Here is a 17055-nt window from a genome sequence, read left to right as displayed (position 1 = left end):
ATGGCTAGACAGGTGTCATTGAGATGTTCTTCCTGCTACAGATTCCATTGCATTTCTCTGTCCTTCTAGCCCCTTGCACAGTGATCATCTCATATTCTCCATCCTGCCTTCTATCGGAACATTCCTCAATCGTCCCGTGAAACATATCAATCGTTCATCTCATTGTATGGTCTGAAGTAAGCTCCGACTCTTCGACGTTCTGGGTGCAAACTATCTCGTGGCTAGCTCAGGAGCTCTTTGGCCCTCACATCATGTTTTTGTACATGCTACTCTGATGGTATTTGAACCAATATGCCCTCTTGACTCTTGAGGGGTGACCATCTTCCCGACTCCATGACGCAGCACATGACTAGTTCGACTTCGTGGCTCTTGAACGGAGGACGCGGTCGGTCTTCGGAATGTTGTGCTGCAACTGGGACACACGCTTTCTGGCGGGCTTCGTTGTCGCAGGCTTAGCGGCACAGGTTACTAGAAACAGAAAAGAGTATCAGCAGACTGTAGCTATGGTCGACGCATTGAGGCGAATCCTGGCACCGTGACCTCGTGGAGGGACAACATACCGGGTGTTTGAGGGCGGTCAGTGAGATCAAGTAGGGCACTGAGGAATGTGACCTGCTTGTTCAAAAGTTCATACTGGTGGCCCATTGGGAATGCTCCAGTCTCTCCTCCGTTGATGATAGATGCCAGATGAAGTATGATGTCGCTCGCTGCATCCTTGACTTTACCTGTAGCATCGAGTGCGACAGCTCCTTCGAAAAACATTCTCGCATGGGTGACTAGCTCGTTGTTCGTCGGGGGACAGCCGAGATAATACAGTTCGGCAACTATTGTCTGTATGTTAGCGATCGAGTCCGAGGGTTCACCGCGCAGCAAACCAGGGAATGCTGGAAGTTGACTGGATGACTTACCGATGTCTTCAACGGGAATCAGTTCCATGGCTGCGTGCAAGCGGGTGCCAGCCCGAGGAGGTTCGATGACAACTGGAGTATTCAGGATTAGTCAATGGTTACTATGTACAAAACACGTATGCTTGCTCACCTTTTTTGATCTCGACGACCTCTAGCTGTTCTGTGTTTGAGGAAGGCTCTGGGAGAAGAAGCCAAGTCTCGTCGTCGTTGTCGGCTTCGGACTGTCGACCCTTCTTGGTCTGTTGACGCTTCCTCGTGTCCAACGAGTGCGCCTTCCAGTGGGGAGGGGGCTTCGTGGAGAACTTTACACGGACCATTGTTGCGTTTGTTGCGGTGAGGGATGTTGGTAGAGGAGGTGATCTTTTTGCTTCGAAGGTGAGGTCAACAGTTGACTGAGCAGGTAGGCGATTTTTGGTCGATGATGTTGAGGTGTGAAAAGGTGGAAGAGTCTTGTGGTGAGTGGATGATATTATATACTGTTGACAAGTGACATGCGACTCCGGTAGCGACCCTGAGATTCCAGGTCTGAAAGCCTAAAGTTCTGACAAGTAGGTTGTTCACAATTTACGGTTGCCAAACTGGCATGGTGTTCACCGCAAAAAGGACCTTGATCGTGGGTAGTTCCTTCCATATTCGCCCACTCTTGGGCAATTCACCGAACACGCCATGTAGAACCTTGCTATCCACTCTTCACCCCTCCTTTCTAGGCTGGCGTGTGTGTCCTGTCGCTCGCCGTCGCAATATTTCCGGTTAGTCTGCACCCTCACCCACAACTACATTTGCGATACCTCGATTCTCCATCCAGCGCCCAAGCCAGAAACAGCCACACACAACATCCGCAACACTCGATAACGTAACCGACAATGGCGCGCACCGAATACATCACTCGAAGTACCACAGCGCAGAAGCTGCAAACTCCAAGGCGCTCCGCTGAGCCTGTCGTCGTCGACGAGGAGGAGAAACAACCGAAGCTTTCGACAGCCCCCGATGTTGACGACGAGTCGGAATTGCTAATCCCAGAGCCCGTTTCCACTGCTAGCTCCAAGCCAGCCGACGAAGCTGCCTCAATGACGACTACCCACAGCACCCCAGAAAAGCCCACGACGATCAAGAGTGAGTGTCCTCCATATGCTTCATAGTTTACATGGGTGATCTCCGGTGATACCCTCTGGTTGAGCGTGTTTCGCGCCGGTATAATCCAACATTTACCTGTACTAACTGTCTGTAGAGATCATTCTCCATCTTCCGCCTCCCCCCGTGCTCACTGCGTTGCAGATTCTTCCGGTAGACACCATCAGTATGTCCTTGCCTTCCTTGCGCCGGTCTTCTTCTTCTCTACCTCTCTCTGACAAATGCAATAGTCTCCGACATGACTGCTGCCAATGGAGGCATCCCGCCATGCTCAGCCGAAATTCTCGTCGAAGCGATCAAGTGGTTCAAGCACGCGTATAGGACCGCCCTCTCCCCACGGGTGGTCAGAAGTGCCGCAGAACAGATCTTGGAGCAGTTGGATACTGTCATGAGCGGAAATCCAGCATATAGGCACAACATCCCGCGCGGAATGGCCTATGAGCGCCTGGAGGTGCAGAGGAAGTTCCTCCGCGCTATCATCCACATCCATTGTGGCATGTTGAACGACCTAGGTACGTATCTCGTACTATTTTTATAGAGCGTACCTTCGAAATACCTCTAACGAGTTACCTTACAGAGGTCTTCGACATGATCGTCGCTCGTGATTAGCTTCCCACCATACACCATCGCCGACCCAGGCACCCGCCCAAACATTCTGATACGAGAGGCGCCATCGTTGCCATCGACGTGCAAATCTCGCGAACTTGTTCAACAGTGAAGGTGCCACCGACAGATGACATGTGCCAGTGGACAAAGGGGATATTCATCGCGGGTTTGCGTTTGGAGGAATGGGAAGCTTGGTTTGAGATGAATCGCTTCAAAGAGAATGTGATGGATATTCATTGGATGGCCTTGTGGGTGCTAGAAGATCTTCTGCTTCGGTCTCAGGGTCTAGGTATTTCGGGGAAGGCGTTTCTTTGTTGACATTAACATGGCACCTCAGAACAATGAGCTTGTGCCATAAAAGGAACTAGAGGTACATGCAGAAGATCCAAGATCTATCGGGCAAAGGAAACGAGATGAACAATAGACTTGTGCTAAACATGAGACGTCAGAACTTGTGGCAGTTGCCTCTCACAGGTAACTGTATCCTTTTCGTCTTGAGGTGTGGGCTTAGCATCGTGTTCATGCCACTTGGCGTCTGACTGGACAACCAGGCATCATCGGGTAGCAAGAAACCTGAACAGATCAATCGAAGGGGCAGACAAAACATTGAAAAGATTGTCCCGAGCTGGTACAAATTCATCATGGATACTCACCACGTTCCTGCAGCTCTATAATGACTGGCGCAGGATGGGTAGCTGGGTGCCGTGGTTAGCAAGCTCTGGTGAAGCGACTTAGTCATCATTGCAAGGTTGATTCCAATGGATGACATTTTCTCAGAGGTATTATCGAAGAATGATGTCGTTTGCTGAACGTTATATATGGCGAACCAATGTGCACGGTTTTGCGAGAGGTGGGAGGTGTGGTGCAAATGGATGCGCGTTGGTGTTGCACGGCGGAGGTTGAGAACCGCAAGAAAAGAAGGACCAAGTTCAGGTGATGTAGTCCCCGTGACCTTTGCAGTCATTACAGATTTCGAGAGCTTCACACCTCGCACGTGGCACTTGCAGTGGACCAAGAGAAGCAAGTCAAAAGCAGCCGACCGGGCTTCGACAAATAGGTAAATACAGAGAATAATCAAATGTAGCTTCTTGAAGCTAGCTCACTCGGATCTATCAGGCGGTTTTCTTGTGACCATTACCTCGGCCGGAGAGTGGGCATTCCACTTCTCCTGCTTAAGAAAGGCGGCATATGAGCTAACAATTTCTTCGAATTCCTTGGGTGTACGCTATACAATCTTTGAAGCAAAAACTGGGAGGATCGAGCACAACTCATGCGATTCTGGGTAGAAAGAGGGTAATCGACGTATGTATGAGTGTGTAATACAATGACGAATTCGTTGTAGCTATTGCCTTCCATCACATCAGGAAGTCTATCACGAATGGAAGGAACTACCTCTCAAGAAGGAAGGGTAAAACATGATAAATTCGCCGATCCGGGCTTTCTTCCAATAGGTGAGCTGCCTAGGGCACTACCACACGATGTAGGTAGGCACTACCTTCCGATGATAGTACCTCTAGAGGTGCCCTTACATGTAATCGGACATCTCCGAAACAAGGTCCCACTCCGCACTATCTGCCTCAGACGCCTCTACCTCGCTCTCGTTGATGAAGTCTAAATACGGCGATGGTTAGCTCTGACCACTGTATCATTTGGTTTGCTTTACAGGTAGGTATATTCTCAAGCAGCACTTACCGAACTCCCAATCCGAGTTGTGCTCATCGACGGACAACTCATTGTCGACGACAATCTCGACATTGCTGTGGACCGAATCGTTGTTGTCAGAGATAACGACCTCGTTCAAATTAATATCCTTAGAGGTATCATTCCGCTTCTGCTCCAGGTCTATACAACAAGTATTAGCTAGGGACATCGCGAGTTTGACAGAGACTCTTACGGAGCAGGGCGCAGAGAATATCTGCGCAAAGCAGCTCTCTGTGCTGAAGCTTCTCGACGAGCTCATTCGTGTCGGCTTCGGCGAGGCCGCGCTTCAAGGTAGCCACATAGTGGCAGATAGTGTCCTTGAACCCATTGACGGTGTAGTTGCCCTTTAGGGCGGCGAAACCAAGGACGCCAACCGCATACCCAAAGCGCTTCATAGGGGGCATATCGGGAATGGAGTGTTCATCGCTTCTCTCGACTGTTGTGTGAAGTGTTAGTAAATGCCCCTGTCAAAGTCGGTGACAAACGAGGATGCGACTCACTCAATGTAATGACATCGACAGAAGACTTGAAGGACGACATTGTAATTGATGAAAGCTGTTGAGAATTTGAGATAAGGGAAAGAAAGTGGGCTGGCTGGTAGGTGCTTTGGGTTGATTTGCAGTAGGTTGTGCGGTTGTGAGTTGCGAAGAGGAAGGAAGTTGAGGACCAGAAATCCTGTGGAGGGGCAATTTTTATACTAGTGTCCGAGGTGAAGTGAAGGGGAGACCCAAAAAAAAGGCGGTATGCACTGGATGAACGAAAATACCTGTACAAACCTGAAAAAAAGACCTGGCCCTTCTGTACAACTAGTCTGTGCACGGGTAGTTGTCCAATTCACCAAAGTGATTCTGAATTTCCAGTCTGCTGAAATTCCAATGATGAGCATCCACAGCGTGTAATTGACGCGTCACCATGGGGCGCTTATTTCAGACAGATAGAGCTATATTCAAGAGGAATTCTGGAGGAGTGATTGGGGATTATAGAGGTTCATGTCCAAAACCATGTTTTCTTCTGCCTAGAGGTATCGGAGATTGGACTTGCACTCGAATGTCTATTATGAAGAGATCCCTCAATGAACGCAATGATGATATGGTTTTTGTAGTCCATTGAAGCAAGTATCCCTCGGATGTCTTGTGCTATTTGAGGTTGGATTCTGAATTGTCCACTCCAAGATACCATTCGCATACAAGCATCCCTAAAGTCCAGACTTTCCTCTTCATTACAGTATCCCACTAAGAGACATTGTGATAATTTACCTGGCATTCTTCATGGGAAACCTTCAAACCAGTTCCCAGTCAGAAGCATCCTCCTCTGAGCACTCCACATCGCTTCCAGTGATGTGAACTATAACACAGTGACAGTTAGCTCTGACCCAGGCGTTGCTCATTTACTACTTCATGTTCTCAACAGCACTTACCAAAATCGAGGGTATCGACATTGTCCTCGTTGACAACAAGGTTCTTGTCGGTGACAGGCTGGATGTCGTTGTGGACCGCAAAGCCATTCGCGACGACAACGTCCTTGTTCCAAGCGGCAATATTGTCGGCCTTAGCCTGCTCGTCGCGCTTGGTGTTGTTTTCAAGCTCTGAATAATACACGTCAGTTAGTTGCAATGGCCACGGCGGGTTTCGTATACCGCATGTTTCATGTTAATGGAATCTCTTACCGATGATAACATCGAGCACGTCGCGACAGAGGAGCTCCCTGTGACTGATCTTTTTGATCTGGACGTCACTCTTGGCGAGGGCGAGTTCCTGTCGTTGGCTGACCTCATAGTCGCAAATAATGCGCTTGAGCCCGTGTTTGGTGTAGCCTTTTTGCAAAGCGCAACCCACCAAGCCGACCGCGTATCCAAATCGCTTGTCGGCGTGGAGGCCATGGGGGTGGCCATCAAGTCTCTCGACTGTTGTTGGGGAAAAATTGTTAGTAACTGCCTCTGTCGAGGTCGGCTGTCGACGTTGGCTGATAAGGGGAGGTTGGGAGTTCGACTTACTCATGGAAATGATCTCCTTGGTGGGGTTTTGCATAGAGGACGACATTTTGTCAGGGTGTTGTTGTTGTGAAATTGTAAGGGAAGAGAGGTACTTAGTCGGTAGGTTAGATCGTAGAAGTTTGTGAGTTGCAAGGAGAAAGTTTGGGAGGGCCGGAAAGCTGATGTAGGGGCAGTTTTATACCTGTGTTCGAAAACAAGTGAATGGTATATGCCAGTGACCGGACAGGCGAAAAGCACTGGGTGGAACGACGGTAAGAACCTGAACAAAATCTATCCATCTAATCTGTGAACAGTTATCCAATTCACTAGTACGGTTTTAGATGTCGGCTGGGTTTTGATAACCGTCCGCAGCGTGTATACCTATGTAGTTAGGATTATAATAGGGCACTTTATGTAGAGAAAAATGTCTCACGATGGGTAGAAAAAAGAGTGGCGAATTTGGATGTCCAAGAATTATGTGTTTGTTTTGCCTGGAGGTCTTGAACGTGCACTCCTTCGGATTCGCATATCCATTATGAACTCGAACTACTAGACCCCAATGTTGAGATGGCATTCCTGGTTTTTCCCTTTCTCAGAAGTTTCCTGTGCTTCGCTTCCCTTTTCATTACTTTACAGCAAGTCCCCCTCGAAGGTTGTTTCCATTTTTGGCCTTAAACAAGTTCCCACCCGGCACTTCCCGCCTCGGACTTTCCGGTGCCGATCTCGTGGATAAGGACTGTAAGGCAGCGATAGTTAGCTACAATCAACCCAGTATTTGCCAGCTTTATTCTTCGAGCAGCACTTACCAAAGTCGTCGATGTCGACATTATCCTCTTTGACAAAAGTGTTGGGGTTGACGACAACATCAACCTTCTTATGAACAGTGGCTTTCTGTCTAAGCTCTGCACAGCACAAGTTAGCTATACTCACATTAAATACATGTCCTTGATTAAAGTGTGATAGGACTTACGGCATATGACGGTGAGAACGTCACCGCAGAGAATCTCCCTGTGACGGACCTGGGAAAACCGCTCGGCACTGCTAGTAGAGTCGAGTTCACGTCTAAGGACGCAAACATACTCGAAAACGGTACCTCATTGAGCGCCCGAAGAACTGTGGATGTAAAAGGTCCATGACTGTAGTACTTTGCATTCAGGTATTCATACGCCGATGGCCAATTTGAACCATTTCTACCTCTATGCCATGTAGCCATTTGCGATCTTCAAATTCCCAAATCTCCCAGGACACTTCCGCTCAATGCAAGTCTCTATTGGTACCTCTACTGTAGTTCTCGGTGGCTCAAACGATCTCCCACTCGGTGGAATCTGCCTCCGAGACTCCCGCGTCGCTCTCCGTAACATTGACTGTGGTAAGACGATAGTTAGCTCTAGCCCAACCACTGATTGTCATAATCAGAACATACCAAACTCGTCTGCACCCATACTCTCCTCGGCGACATCGACGGTCTTCTTCATGATAACGTCAACGTTCTCGTTGATACTAACGTCTTTGTCGACCACACTGTCCATGCCGGTGGAGACATTAAGCTTGCCAGTCACGGTTCCGATGAGCTCCAGCTCTGCCAAGTACATGTCAATTGAATCCTATCTGGTAATGGGCATCGAAGGGTTGGTGGGCTCTTACCGGACAAGACGAAGAGGATGTCATAACAAATGACCTCGCGGCTGGAAAGCTTTACAATCACGTCGTCGCTCTCAGCTAGCGCAATCTCCTGTCTGAGTGTGGCCATATAGCCACGAATGGTCTCCTTGAACTCCTCGGCGGTATAGTTGTCGTCCACGAAGAGGGCAAAGAAGCCCAACAATCCACCCGCGTAGCCACGACGCGTCCCGGTGGGACGATTATGCGGGTAGCTGTGTTCATGTTTTTCGACTGTTATGGAGAACGAAGTGTTACAAAGTTGGTTTGCCCAGGTAGGTTGACGAAATCAGGAAGGCAGATGCACGGAGATGCGACTTACTCAGGGAGATGAGGTTCTTGGTGTACATGCTGCGTGACATTCTGTCTGGATAGGTATTTTTTTAAAGTTTTGAAGAGAGTTGGCCGGTCGGCAGTTGTGGTTTTGATCGAGGTTGTGTTGTGTAGGGAGAGAGTTTGAGACCAGAAAGCTTGTGGAGGGGCAGTTCTTATACCAGTGTTAGGTTGTGGTGAATGGCAATTACAGAAGACCAAACCGCGAAAAGCATACCTGAACCTGAACACAATCCCTCTAGCCTGTGCACAGCTGTCCAATTCACTGGTGTGGATTGACCTGGGGAGACGACGGTGAGTACCTGTACCAAATGATCTATCCAATCTGTGAACAGTTGTCCGATTCACTGGTGTAGTCCTGAAATCTGAATGTATACGGGGCACTCGACAATCATCCCCAGCGTATAATGAGCACGTCACAATGGGGCACTTTGTGAAGGTAGAGGTAACAATGAGTCTCAAGAACTGCGGGTAAGGTACAAAGGTTAATTGAATGCTGAACTTGTTGTGTTTAATGTTGGAGGTTATTCTGATGTCCATCATGAACTTGAACCATTTTTATATCTCGCAGCCATTTGCTCCTTTTCCCAATTTTCAGCGCAATATCCCGTCCTCACAGTGAAGTCCCCAGCCGACCATCTGCATCCGTGGTTTCAAACCAGCTCCCACTCGGACGAATCCGCCTCGGAGTTGGTCGTCTCGCTCTCGACGTCGCTGATCAGGACTAAATCACGTTGGATGTTAGCTCAAGTTGAATCGACATTTGATTGCTACACATCTTTGGCTATAGCTTACCAAACTCGTTGTCCTCGCCGACATAGACGACATCATTCTTCTTGATGACAACTTCGTTTCCCTTGTTGACGATGCTGTCGTTGTTCGAGACAAAACCTTTGTTGGCCTTGGTCTCACTGCGATTGCTCTGAAGCTCTGTCCAGGACGTGTCAGATAGGTTCGGGTTGAAAATGGGCATCCTGGATCTGATAGAGAGAAAACACTTACCGCAAACAACGTCCAGCATGTCGTAGCAAATGAACTCCCTGCTAAGGAGTTTCGCAGTCATCTCACGATTATCCTCGGTCTCGGCCAGGGCGCGCTCCTTTCGAAGAGTAACCGCATAGTCGCGAATGGAGTCGTGAAATTCTTGGGCCGTGTAGTCGCCCGACACATTGAGAGCAGTTAGGCCGACAAGGCCGACCGCGTAGCCGAATCGAAAGTCCGTGGGAGAATCATAGGGGTAATTTTTCTCATGTATGTTGACTGTCATGGAGGGGAGGAAGTGTCAGTCCCTTTGTCGAGGTGAATTGACAAGACCTCAAGTGGCAGATGGAGATGCGACTTACTGAGGGAAATGAGGCCATCGGTGTACATGTTGGACGACATCTTGTGTGGGATATTGTAGTGGTTTAAAGAGTGGTAGTCGGTCGGCAGTTGTGATTTTGGTTGGGGTTGTGAGGTTGCAAGGCAAAAGTTTGGAATTGGGAAAGAGAGAGAGGGCGGTGGGAACTTATAGCAGGTGGCACGCAGTGACAGTTTGATTTGGCAGGCACTAATCATCCAGGTCCGTGGTTCGAAGTTTCCCTTCACTTGAGCTTTGGTGGATCCAGGTTGATGGGACAGACAGCCTGTTCAAAGGCTGTTCGGAGGTCACGGTACCTATCTACCTCTAGGCAGGTGTACGCTCCAGCCAGCATGATCTGTTTCGAAGTGAATGGTTTGAGGGGCTAGTGGAGAGGTGGTTCATGATGTCTTCCCCGCTCCCAGGTCAGCCCACGACCACTGGGGCTGTTCATCGTTCTCTCGTTCTGGTAGTCGGATGCATCCAACGGGATCCGAACAGATGAGGATATACAACAGACGTAAATAGCAGATGAAGAGGAGGAATAATTAAAAGGGCGTCATGTATTCGAACTAGTCTCTGTGACGCTCCGAGTGGAAAGGTGCAATGAATGCAAACGCAGATAATGAACCCAATTCTCAAGAGTCTATGTGGCGACATGGCTTTGATAAGTTTCCGTATTGCAACCCTCGGATTTGACTGGCAACCCAGACAAGCATCCAGCCTTCCCACTCGTCACCTTCACCGTCAACGCCCTTCTGGACACCAGCTGTAACAAACACGTTAGCATCTGCAACTGTTGAAAGCTGATTCGCTAATATACTATGTAAATCTTTGTACTTACCAGAGACATCCTCCTCTTGTCCTTGCCTTCCAACGGCTCGTCAAGCGTAGTGTCCAGGTAACTGACAAATTTCATGTCGTCAAGCTCGTCGACGATCTTATACTCCCAACCTTCATTACGCGTTAGAGTGGGATAATTGAACAAGTTTATCAGAGCATGGAGTTATCAGTGCAATTATAAGATTAGAGGCAAGTGGAAGTCGTCAGCATAGAGCATGGAGGTAACAAAGAGAGGGGTTCATGTTCCAGATAATAACCCCGACGCCAAATTCCTTCATCCCCGGCCTACTCCCAGGCATCTCCAATACCAAGATTAGCTCTCCAGTTCTTTTTCTTTGCATTTCCTTATAATCTCCAGCGTTCTGTCCATATCCTCACCTGCCCTCCAAAGTCCATACTCCAACCCTCTATTCCACCTCAACTCCGCAGTCTCGGGCCTTAATTCTCACAAGGACTTGGTAATCCTTGCCCTCAATGACACTCACAACCTTATACCAAAGCAGAATCTTCTGATTGTGTTTCCCCCTCATTCCAGAGGTGACATTCGTTCTCAGCGAACGTTCCAACTCTTGTTTAGCGAGATCCTTGAGCCAGTCGAGATTGCGATGCGCATTCAGTGAGTCGATGGCCAGCTCAACGATTGCCCTAGCCATATTTATGCGTCTCTGGGCGTTGATAGGAACTGGAGAGTTGGCAAACTCGTTGACTAGGTAGAAGTACAAGAGGGTAAAGCGTCAGTGGCCGTAAGTGCATGGAAATTTGGAGAGTTAAGGGACTTGCCCATCTTGATGGCTTGGGTATTGGTTGTTATGCCCATTTGAGTTGCGAGGTTCTCGGTGGTCACTGATTTAGTTCGTTATGAGCGGCGGATGAAAAGAGTCTCATCAATATGAGTAGGCAGGAAACTGGGCGAGAAAGAGTTGAAAGGAACCCAAAATTTGGAGGAGGTTTAGGAGACATTTGACTTGATATTTTCGATTCAGTGACATAGTGGTACCAAGAGACGTACATTGTGCCCGTAGAATCTAAGCTCATAGTTCGAATTGGAATAGACGAATCATCTGATGGGAAAACATCAAGTGTCATTGTCAGCGCCATGCCTGTGCTTCAAATTTCGACAGATCAAATTCATCGGGAACCTCCTGAAAGGCAAAATATGTTACCATGGTCCATCGTAGTTGAAACATTGACAGGCTGGAAGTTCTTTGTGAACAGAGAGCCATCATATTGATAGGTTATCTCAGATGAGGAGTTGTAGATTTTGAATAGTTAATATCGGTGTAGCTTGGTCGGCACGATAAGTGGTCGTAGACAACCAATGGGATAGTCGGACTTTATAGTAGGAAAATTGTGTTTGCATCATCACCGACAGGCTTGTTAACGTCATAGTGGAATCGTCAAACGCAAACTGAGCTTGCCTCACCGTGTTCTGCGTGATTCAGAAAGAAGAAATTACTTGAGTGATTGATTGACGTGACTCCTCTTGCCTGTTTCAACACCACTCAACATTGACTGGCACCCGAACTTGATCTCTCCATGAAAGGACCAAGCTTCTGCTAATAAAGAAACCCAGAAAGAAGCCATAGAAGCTGGAAGTAGAGACGCATCACCTTGACGGAAAATAAGATATCTGGACACTTGGCGTTTGTTTTCATCATTCAGGGGTAAGCTGGAAAGACCGATTTCGGGGTTAGGGCTGAGTGTGATAACGAAGAGCCCAGCATGTGGTGTGATGGCTGTAGAATTACGATGAGTTCGGATAAGAGAAGTTGTGACGCCGGCTAAGGCTCAGAGTGCCGGATGAACATCGAGGTAGGAAGAGGGCTTCGGTTTGACATATTGGAGAAAATGGGGTCAATGCAAAAACGACTGCGAATCTACACCCCGGGAGCCCCCGCGAAAGCAAGAGCAGGGGATGTAAATCCAGCCAGGAACTCCTCGTCCGAACTGCACTGCACAGATATTTCCTCCGGACGAACGCCCCTCGTGTTTTCACGAACGGCGCTTCCTAGAACATGTTCCGCTAGTGACGTCCCACCGTAGGAGAGAATGGCCGACAATGGAGCCAATGACGTACCTGCACGCTCACCCCTCAATGAGTGAGAAGAATGGCTCCTACAATGAACAGGGCCGGTCACAAGGACTACTGTGCCATATCTGTGCGCGGTGTGGTTTGGCAGCAATGTCTGCCGTCCGACATAAGCTTGTGACCATAGGTGAAAAATTTTGGTCGCGATCGCAGAGTTAAAAAGAGACATGCCGTTGGTAACTCAATGTTTACAGTTGGAACCAGGAACCGGACGGGGCATAGGCTCAACTATCCCTTGGCCGGACTAATACTTTATACCATATGCTGACAATGATTATCGCCTCGGACCCCGTTGTGGAACCGGTGAGCTTCCGGGCCGTCATCCGTGTGGGAGATTCGGGGGCACAGGCGAGCCGGAGGCAGTATGCCAGTCCGGAATCGTATCAGGTAGCAATATCTACTTATGAGCATTTTGTACACGAGTGGGGGACTGCGATGCAGCTTGTGGTCTCGCCCGTTTGAGGCTGAAAATGGAGAGTTATTCCAGGATATCCAAGCGCAATGCCAGACCAGAGTTATAAGACCCTGGCCTCATTATTTATGGATCCAAGCGTGGCATAACAAGGTGCTGTTGTCGTTCGCTCGTTCCTGGCCCGGAGTAAACCCCGATCCGTGTCTTCTCCGCATCCCGGGACCCTGTTCCTCGAAATCGTTAACGTGTGTCTTTGCCACTCAGATCTCGCCATGTGAATAATGCGTGTCAGGGTGTTCTTTGTTGCCCTTTGTTGCAAAAACCCCCCGTGGCGTAGCCCAGATCTTGAATCTCCTATTTTGGTGTGACCGGTGGCGTTGCCTCGACACGCCATGGCCAGGCCGCGGCTACTCTCAGCCCAGCTTGTGTGTAGCTGTGGCTTGCTGCCTAAACATCCGTCAAAATGGGTGACACGAGCATTGAAAGAAACCGAGACAGCTTCAGTTGTAGGCAAAACAAAAGGTCCAGATCGAGCTTTCACGGTCAGTCAAAATACCGAAAGAGGTGAGGTCGTTGTCTGTCGGTCGGCTACTTCTGCGAATCATGTCTCACGGCTCACGGGACCGAAAAGAATATTGTTGCAAGTGCGTGTGTGACGCGGAGATGTTGTCCAGACGCGGCGGGTAGAGACATATGTGCAGATCGCCGTTCGCCGCTTGAACTGTTGGCCAGCGTGGAGAGCGTGGGCAAACCCGCTTTGCCCGCTTACTGCCCGCATTCCATTGTTGCGAGTTTGTCGGAGACCACGGGCATCGGCTACATATTTGTAGATCCCACGCGGGGGTTATGCAAGGGATGAACAAAGACCAGATGTGCATTACGACGCCGCCGCGTGCTGCCGGGTCGTGGAGGTAGGTAGCCATGTGTGCTTCTCGTGCCCCTCGAAGGAGTCGAAGGTGCCGGTTTGCATTGGACGCGTCAGAGTCGGCGGCCGGCAGATGCAACTTGTTTTGACCTGTCAGTCGCAGGCATTGCTGTTATATCCGAGATGCGTCAATCAAGCAACGCTTCGTGATTGTCTACCAAATCAGCAGCTTTCATGTTTGCCCCTGCTGTGTCACCATCGCTTCTGTCGTTTGTAGTCGGTCTCGACTGTTCAGCGAACTCCGACTGGCGAGCTGGAAATCTCGCATATGACGGTACCATCTGCGCACCGCAGACATGCATGCAGAGCTAAGAAGGGGTCGATTCGAACTGCCGCGATTGATCTGGGGTAATTGAGACCGTTCTAGTCAGATTGGGAGAGAAAATGACCTCCTTGGAGCATCGTCTCTCGGCCGACGCCCAAGCCGCCACAAACAGTCGGGGTCACACGGAACGCCAAGATGCGAGCATGAGACGTTTGGGCAGTTGCAGGAAGATGCTGACGACGTCTTTGACATTGCTTGTGTTGCCGACGTCGGTAAGTCGGCCGCTGAGTGCCCGAAAGCGCATGCGGGACGGCTATGTCGGAGGTAACGTCCTTGTTCGAGTGCCCGGTATCAGTGCAATGTGCGGTCTCGGTTAGTACCGCTCGGACAACGGAGGGTACGTGGCATAGCATAAAAATGTGCTGATATGGTGACGTCGAAACCGTGACCAGAGATACTCTGGACCAAATCTCCGGAAACTGCGGTCTGTGGGAAGGGAGCTTTGGCATTGGGCCGTAACTGTGATTGCCCCTTGTTGGAGGCTTGTGGTCAGCAGAATACAGCTGAAACAGATGAGAGGCGAGGCCCTCCGTGGCTGAGGTACGTATACCTTGATGCTGGTGCAGACAATGGGGTGCGATTGGGAGCCGAAAGGGGGAAGCGCTCTCCGATGCCACTCATGGAGGGCGTTACGCGGCACATGTTGATACTTTAGGCTGTTGCCCACCCTTTCCTGAGTTCTCTACGTCGACCTCCTTATATGATCCAACTTTCTTGACGTTTCAAGCTTGGCTCGCCATCGACTGAATATACACATTATCGTCAGCCATTACACGAGAAAAGACAAAACACCAGACAGCAAAGACCGCCGAAAATGGCACTCGGAGACACAGTTTTGTTGACTGGCGCCACCGGCCACCTTGGCTGGGCCATTTTTCGTTTCCTACTCGGTGAAGGATATCATGTCCGGTGCGCTGTCCGAAAAGCAGAGGACGAACACACAATCCGAGCTCGACCCGCAGTACGTCGTCTGAACCCCGGTTCGAGACTTTCCTTTACCGTCGTGCCAGACATCACGACACCTGGGGCATTCGTGGCGGCTGCCGAAGATGCCGCCTACATCATCCACACAGCGTCTCCCCTACCGAGCAAGTCTGCTCGTTGGATCACCCCAGATGACGCTCGCGAGACGTTCATCAAGCCTGCTGCTGCTGGAACACTCAACATCCTTGATGCCGCTGAGCAAAGCGGAACCGTGAGACGTGTTGTCTTTACCAGTTCCATTGCGGCAATTGTTCCAATATCACAAATGGAGGGCAAAGAACAGAGAACACGGCCAGTGCTTCCCGAAGACCGGATACCCGTCGACCAAGGACCATACCAATCCGAGTTTGCCGCCTACGCAGCCTCCAAATGTCGAGCACTCCAAGTGGCGGAGGAGTACATGAAGAACGAGCGGCCACCTTTTGACGCCGTCTACATACATCCCGGCTTCGTGCTGGGGGCCAACACGGCAGCGACTACGGAGAAGCAGGCGATGCGGGGCACAAACTCCATGTTGGCAGCCTTGCTCCTAGGTCACAGTCAGGGGGTATACGCGGGGTTGTCGGTGCATGTCAAAGACGTGGCACGGGTTCATGTCGAGGCTCTTAGCCCCAAGATTCTTGGGGATCAGAGCTTCATCTTGGGTGAGCAAGTACGGTGGACCGACGCCATCGACATCGCCGAGGAAGAATTCCCAGAGCTTTTCGCAAGTAGGCTATTGACGACCAGTGGCTACTACCAGACAGTCAGTATACCAATCGACACCAGCCTGACGACAGATACATTTGGAATGGGCTTCATCAGCTTCGCCGACCAGGTAAAGAGCGTTGTCGAGCATTGGGCCAAAGTACGCCAGCCTCGCGGGGTGCCTTCTCCAACAGCTTCAGGTCCTCAAACAGAATCACTGGCCTGGGAAAGCGGCAAGATTGCCACAGTCAAGTCGCCTATGGTGTACAGGCCAAGCCCAAGCGGCGGGCACGAACCGAGCATCCCAGACGGCCATCTTTCTCTGCCGAATGGGATCGCGGGGTTGGAAGAGCACAACTACGGCGCAGCAGAGGTGCTACCACCTGCCACAGAGGAAGAGACATGGGAGAGCATCATGCAGCGGCACATGATTCCATCGGAGGCTTTTTCTTCGTCGGGCGAAAGCGGGGGCAGCAATTGGTCGACTGCGTCGAATGATACTGAAGGCATCACGTCCGGTTCATCGGGCGACGAGGAGGGACCGACAAACTCTGATGATTCAGATGCCGGGGATGATTCAAAGTTCAAAGATGTCGGGTTTATTGCAATCGAGCAGGATTTTAGAAAGCGTCCTCCTGTGCATAAGAGCGGCGCGGAGATGACAAGTTGAATCGAACAGGTGTCATGTCGGCGGAAGAGTTGATGAGACGGAATTGAGATTTGATGGAAATCGCGTTGGAGGGGCAAGACTGACAGGCAACCTCGTTGGAAGCATGAAAAGCGGGGGTGGGGAGAAAAGCCGACTCCGGTTTGGGACATAATGAGAGATACCCAGACATGCCAGACACCCGACCTTGGGTGACCAGGCAGTATTATTTTGCACATATGATTTTAATATTGGACGTTGAATACCGAGTACTACATCGATGACATTGTCTCGTTAACTTACTCTGTCTCATACATAGGCGCGACTTGTAACCAACTGCAGCCATATCGAAGTCGATAATGACACACGCTTTAATGCAATTGGCCCTCTAGTTGCGATTTTACCACACTTTGCGGGTAGAAATGCACTGAGAAGCGCTTAATGATTTTGCGGGGGAAAAGCTCCGATAAGTCAAAGAAGGTACCTCTAGGGGCC

General features: G+C 49.9%; 8 protein-coding genes across 8 annotated transcripts; 2 read left to right on the top strand and 6 right to left on the bottom strand.

Moving 5' to 3' along the window:
- Positions 1-349: 349 nt before the first annotated feature.
- B0T23DRAFT_432979 (uncharacterized protein) lies at positions 350-1225 on the bottom strand (the record flags this gene model as incomplete). The annotated part of the gene is made up of 4 exons (XM_062840406.1): positions 350-468; positions 561-824; positions 909-980; positions 1039-1225. The coding sequence occupies 4 exons, from the start codon at positions 1223-1225 to the stop codon at positions 350-352; spliced, it is 642 nt and encodes a 213-aa protein (XP_062688293.1).
- A 546-nt stretch (positions 1226-1771) lies between these two features.
- On the top strand, positions 1772-2648 carry B0T23DRAFT_432978 (uncharacterized protein; the record flags this gene model as incomplete). The annotated part of the gene is made up of 4 exons (XM_062840405.1): positions 1772-2021; positions 2137-2205; positions 2270-2551; positions 2617-2648. 4 exons carry the CDS (start codon positions 1772-1774, stop codon positions 2646-2648), a joined length of 633 nt encoding a protein of 210 aa, XP_062688292.1.
- Positions 2649-4170: 1522 nt separating this feature from the next.
- Positions 4171-4886, bottom strand: B0T23DRAFT_399964 (uncharacterized protein; the record flags this gene model as incomplete). Its single annotated transcript, XM_062838453.1, has 4 exons — positions 4171-4256; positions 4338-4487; positions 4540-4782; positions 4847-4886. 4 exons carry the CDS (start codon positions 4884-4886, stop codon positions 4171-4173), a joined length of 519 nt encoding a protein of 172 aa, XP_062688291.1.
- A 739-nt stretch (positions 4887-5625) lies between these two features.
- On the bottom strand, positions 5626-6385 carry B0T23DRAFT_326822 (uncharacterized protein; the record flags this gene model as incomplete). The annotated part of the gene is made up of 4 exons (XM_062835572.1): positions 5626-5690; positions 5764-5931; positions 6013-6249; positions 6340-6385. 4 exons carry the CDS (start codon positions 6383-6385, stop codon positions 5626-5628), a joined length of 516 nt encoding a protein of 171 aa, XP_062688290.1.
- A 1232-nt stretch (positions 6386-7617) lies between these two features.
- On the bottom strand, positions 7618-8391 carry B0T23DRAFT_436353 (uncharacterized protein; the record flags this gene model as incomplete). The annotated part of the gene is made up of 4 exons (XM_062840575.1): positions 8300-8391; positions 7963-8211; positions 7742-7897; positions 7618-7682 (listed from the first exon to the last, which is right to left on the bottom strand). The coding sequence occupies exons 1-4, from the start codon at positions 8337-8339 to the stop codon at positions 7618-7620; spliced, it is 510 nt and encodes a 169-aa protein (XP_062688289.1). The 5' UTR covers positions 8340-8391.
- Positions 8392-8963: 572 nt separating this feature from the next.
- B0T23DRAFT_367430 (uncharacterized protein) lies at positions 8964-9748 on the bottom strand (the record flags this gene model as incomplete). Its single annotated transcript, XM_062836420.1, has 4 exons — positions 9654-9748; positions 9313-9570; positions 9106-9240; positions 8964-9034 (listed from the first exon to the last, which is right to left on the bottom strand). The coding sequence occupies exons 1-4, from the start codon at positions 9691-9693 to the stop codon at positions 8964-8966; spliced, it is 504 nt and encodes a 167-aa protein (XP_062688288.1). The 5' UTR covers positions 9694-9748.
- A 547-nt stretch (positions 9749-10295) lies between these two features.
- Positions 10296-11209, bottom strand: B0T23DRAFT_436345 (uncharacterized protein; the record flags this gene model as incomplete). The annotated part of the gene is made up of 3 exons (XM_062840574.1): positions 11052-11209; positions 10494-10603; positions 10296-10418 (listed from the first exon to the last, which is right to left on the bottom strand). The coding sequence occupies exons 1-3, from the start codon at positions 11143-11145 to the stop codon at positions 10296-10298; spliced, it is 327 nt and encodes a 108-aa protein (XP_062688287.1). The 5' UTR covers positions 11146-11209.
- Positions 11210-15057: 3848 nt separating this feature from the next.
- On the top strand, positions 15058-16840 carry B0T23DRAFT_367429 (NAD(P)-binding protein; the record flags this gene model as incomplete). The annotated part of the gene is made up of 2 exons (XM_062836419.1): positions 15058-16496; positions 16528-16840. The coding sequence occupies 2 exons, from the start codon at positions 15058-15060 to the stop codon at positions 16574-16576; spliced, it is 1488 nt and encodes a 495-aa protein (XP_062688286.1). The 3' UTR covers positions 16577-16840.
- Positions 16841-17055: the final 215 nt, after the last annotated feature.

Source organism: Neurospora hispaniola, assembly GCF_033458365.1.
Source record: "Neurospora hispaniola strain FGSC 10403 chromosome Unknown B0T23scaffold_10, whole genome shotgun sequence".
Classification (NCBI taxonomy): domain Eukaryota; kingdom Fungi; phylum Ascomycota; class Sordariomycetes; order Sordariales; family Sordariaceae; genus Neurospora; species Neurospora hispaniola.
Note: the sequence above shows the minus strand (reverse complement) of the source record. Positions and strands in the feature narration are given on the sequence as shown.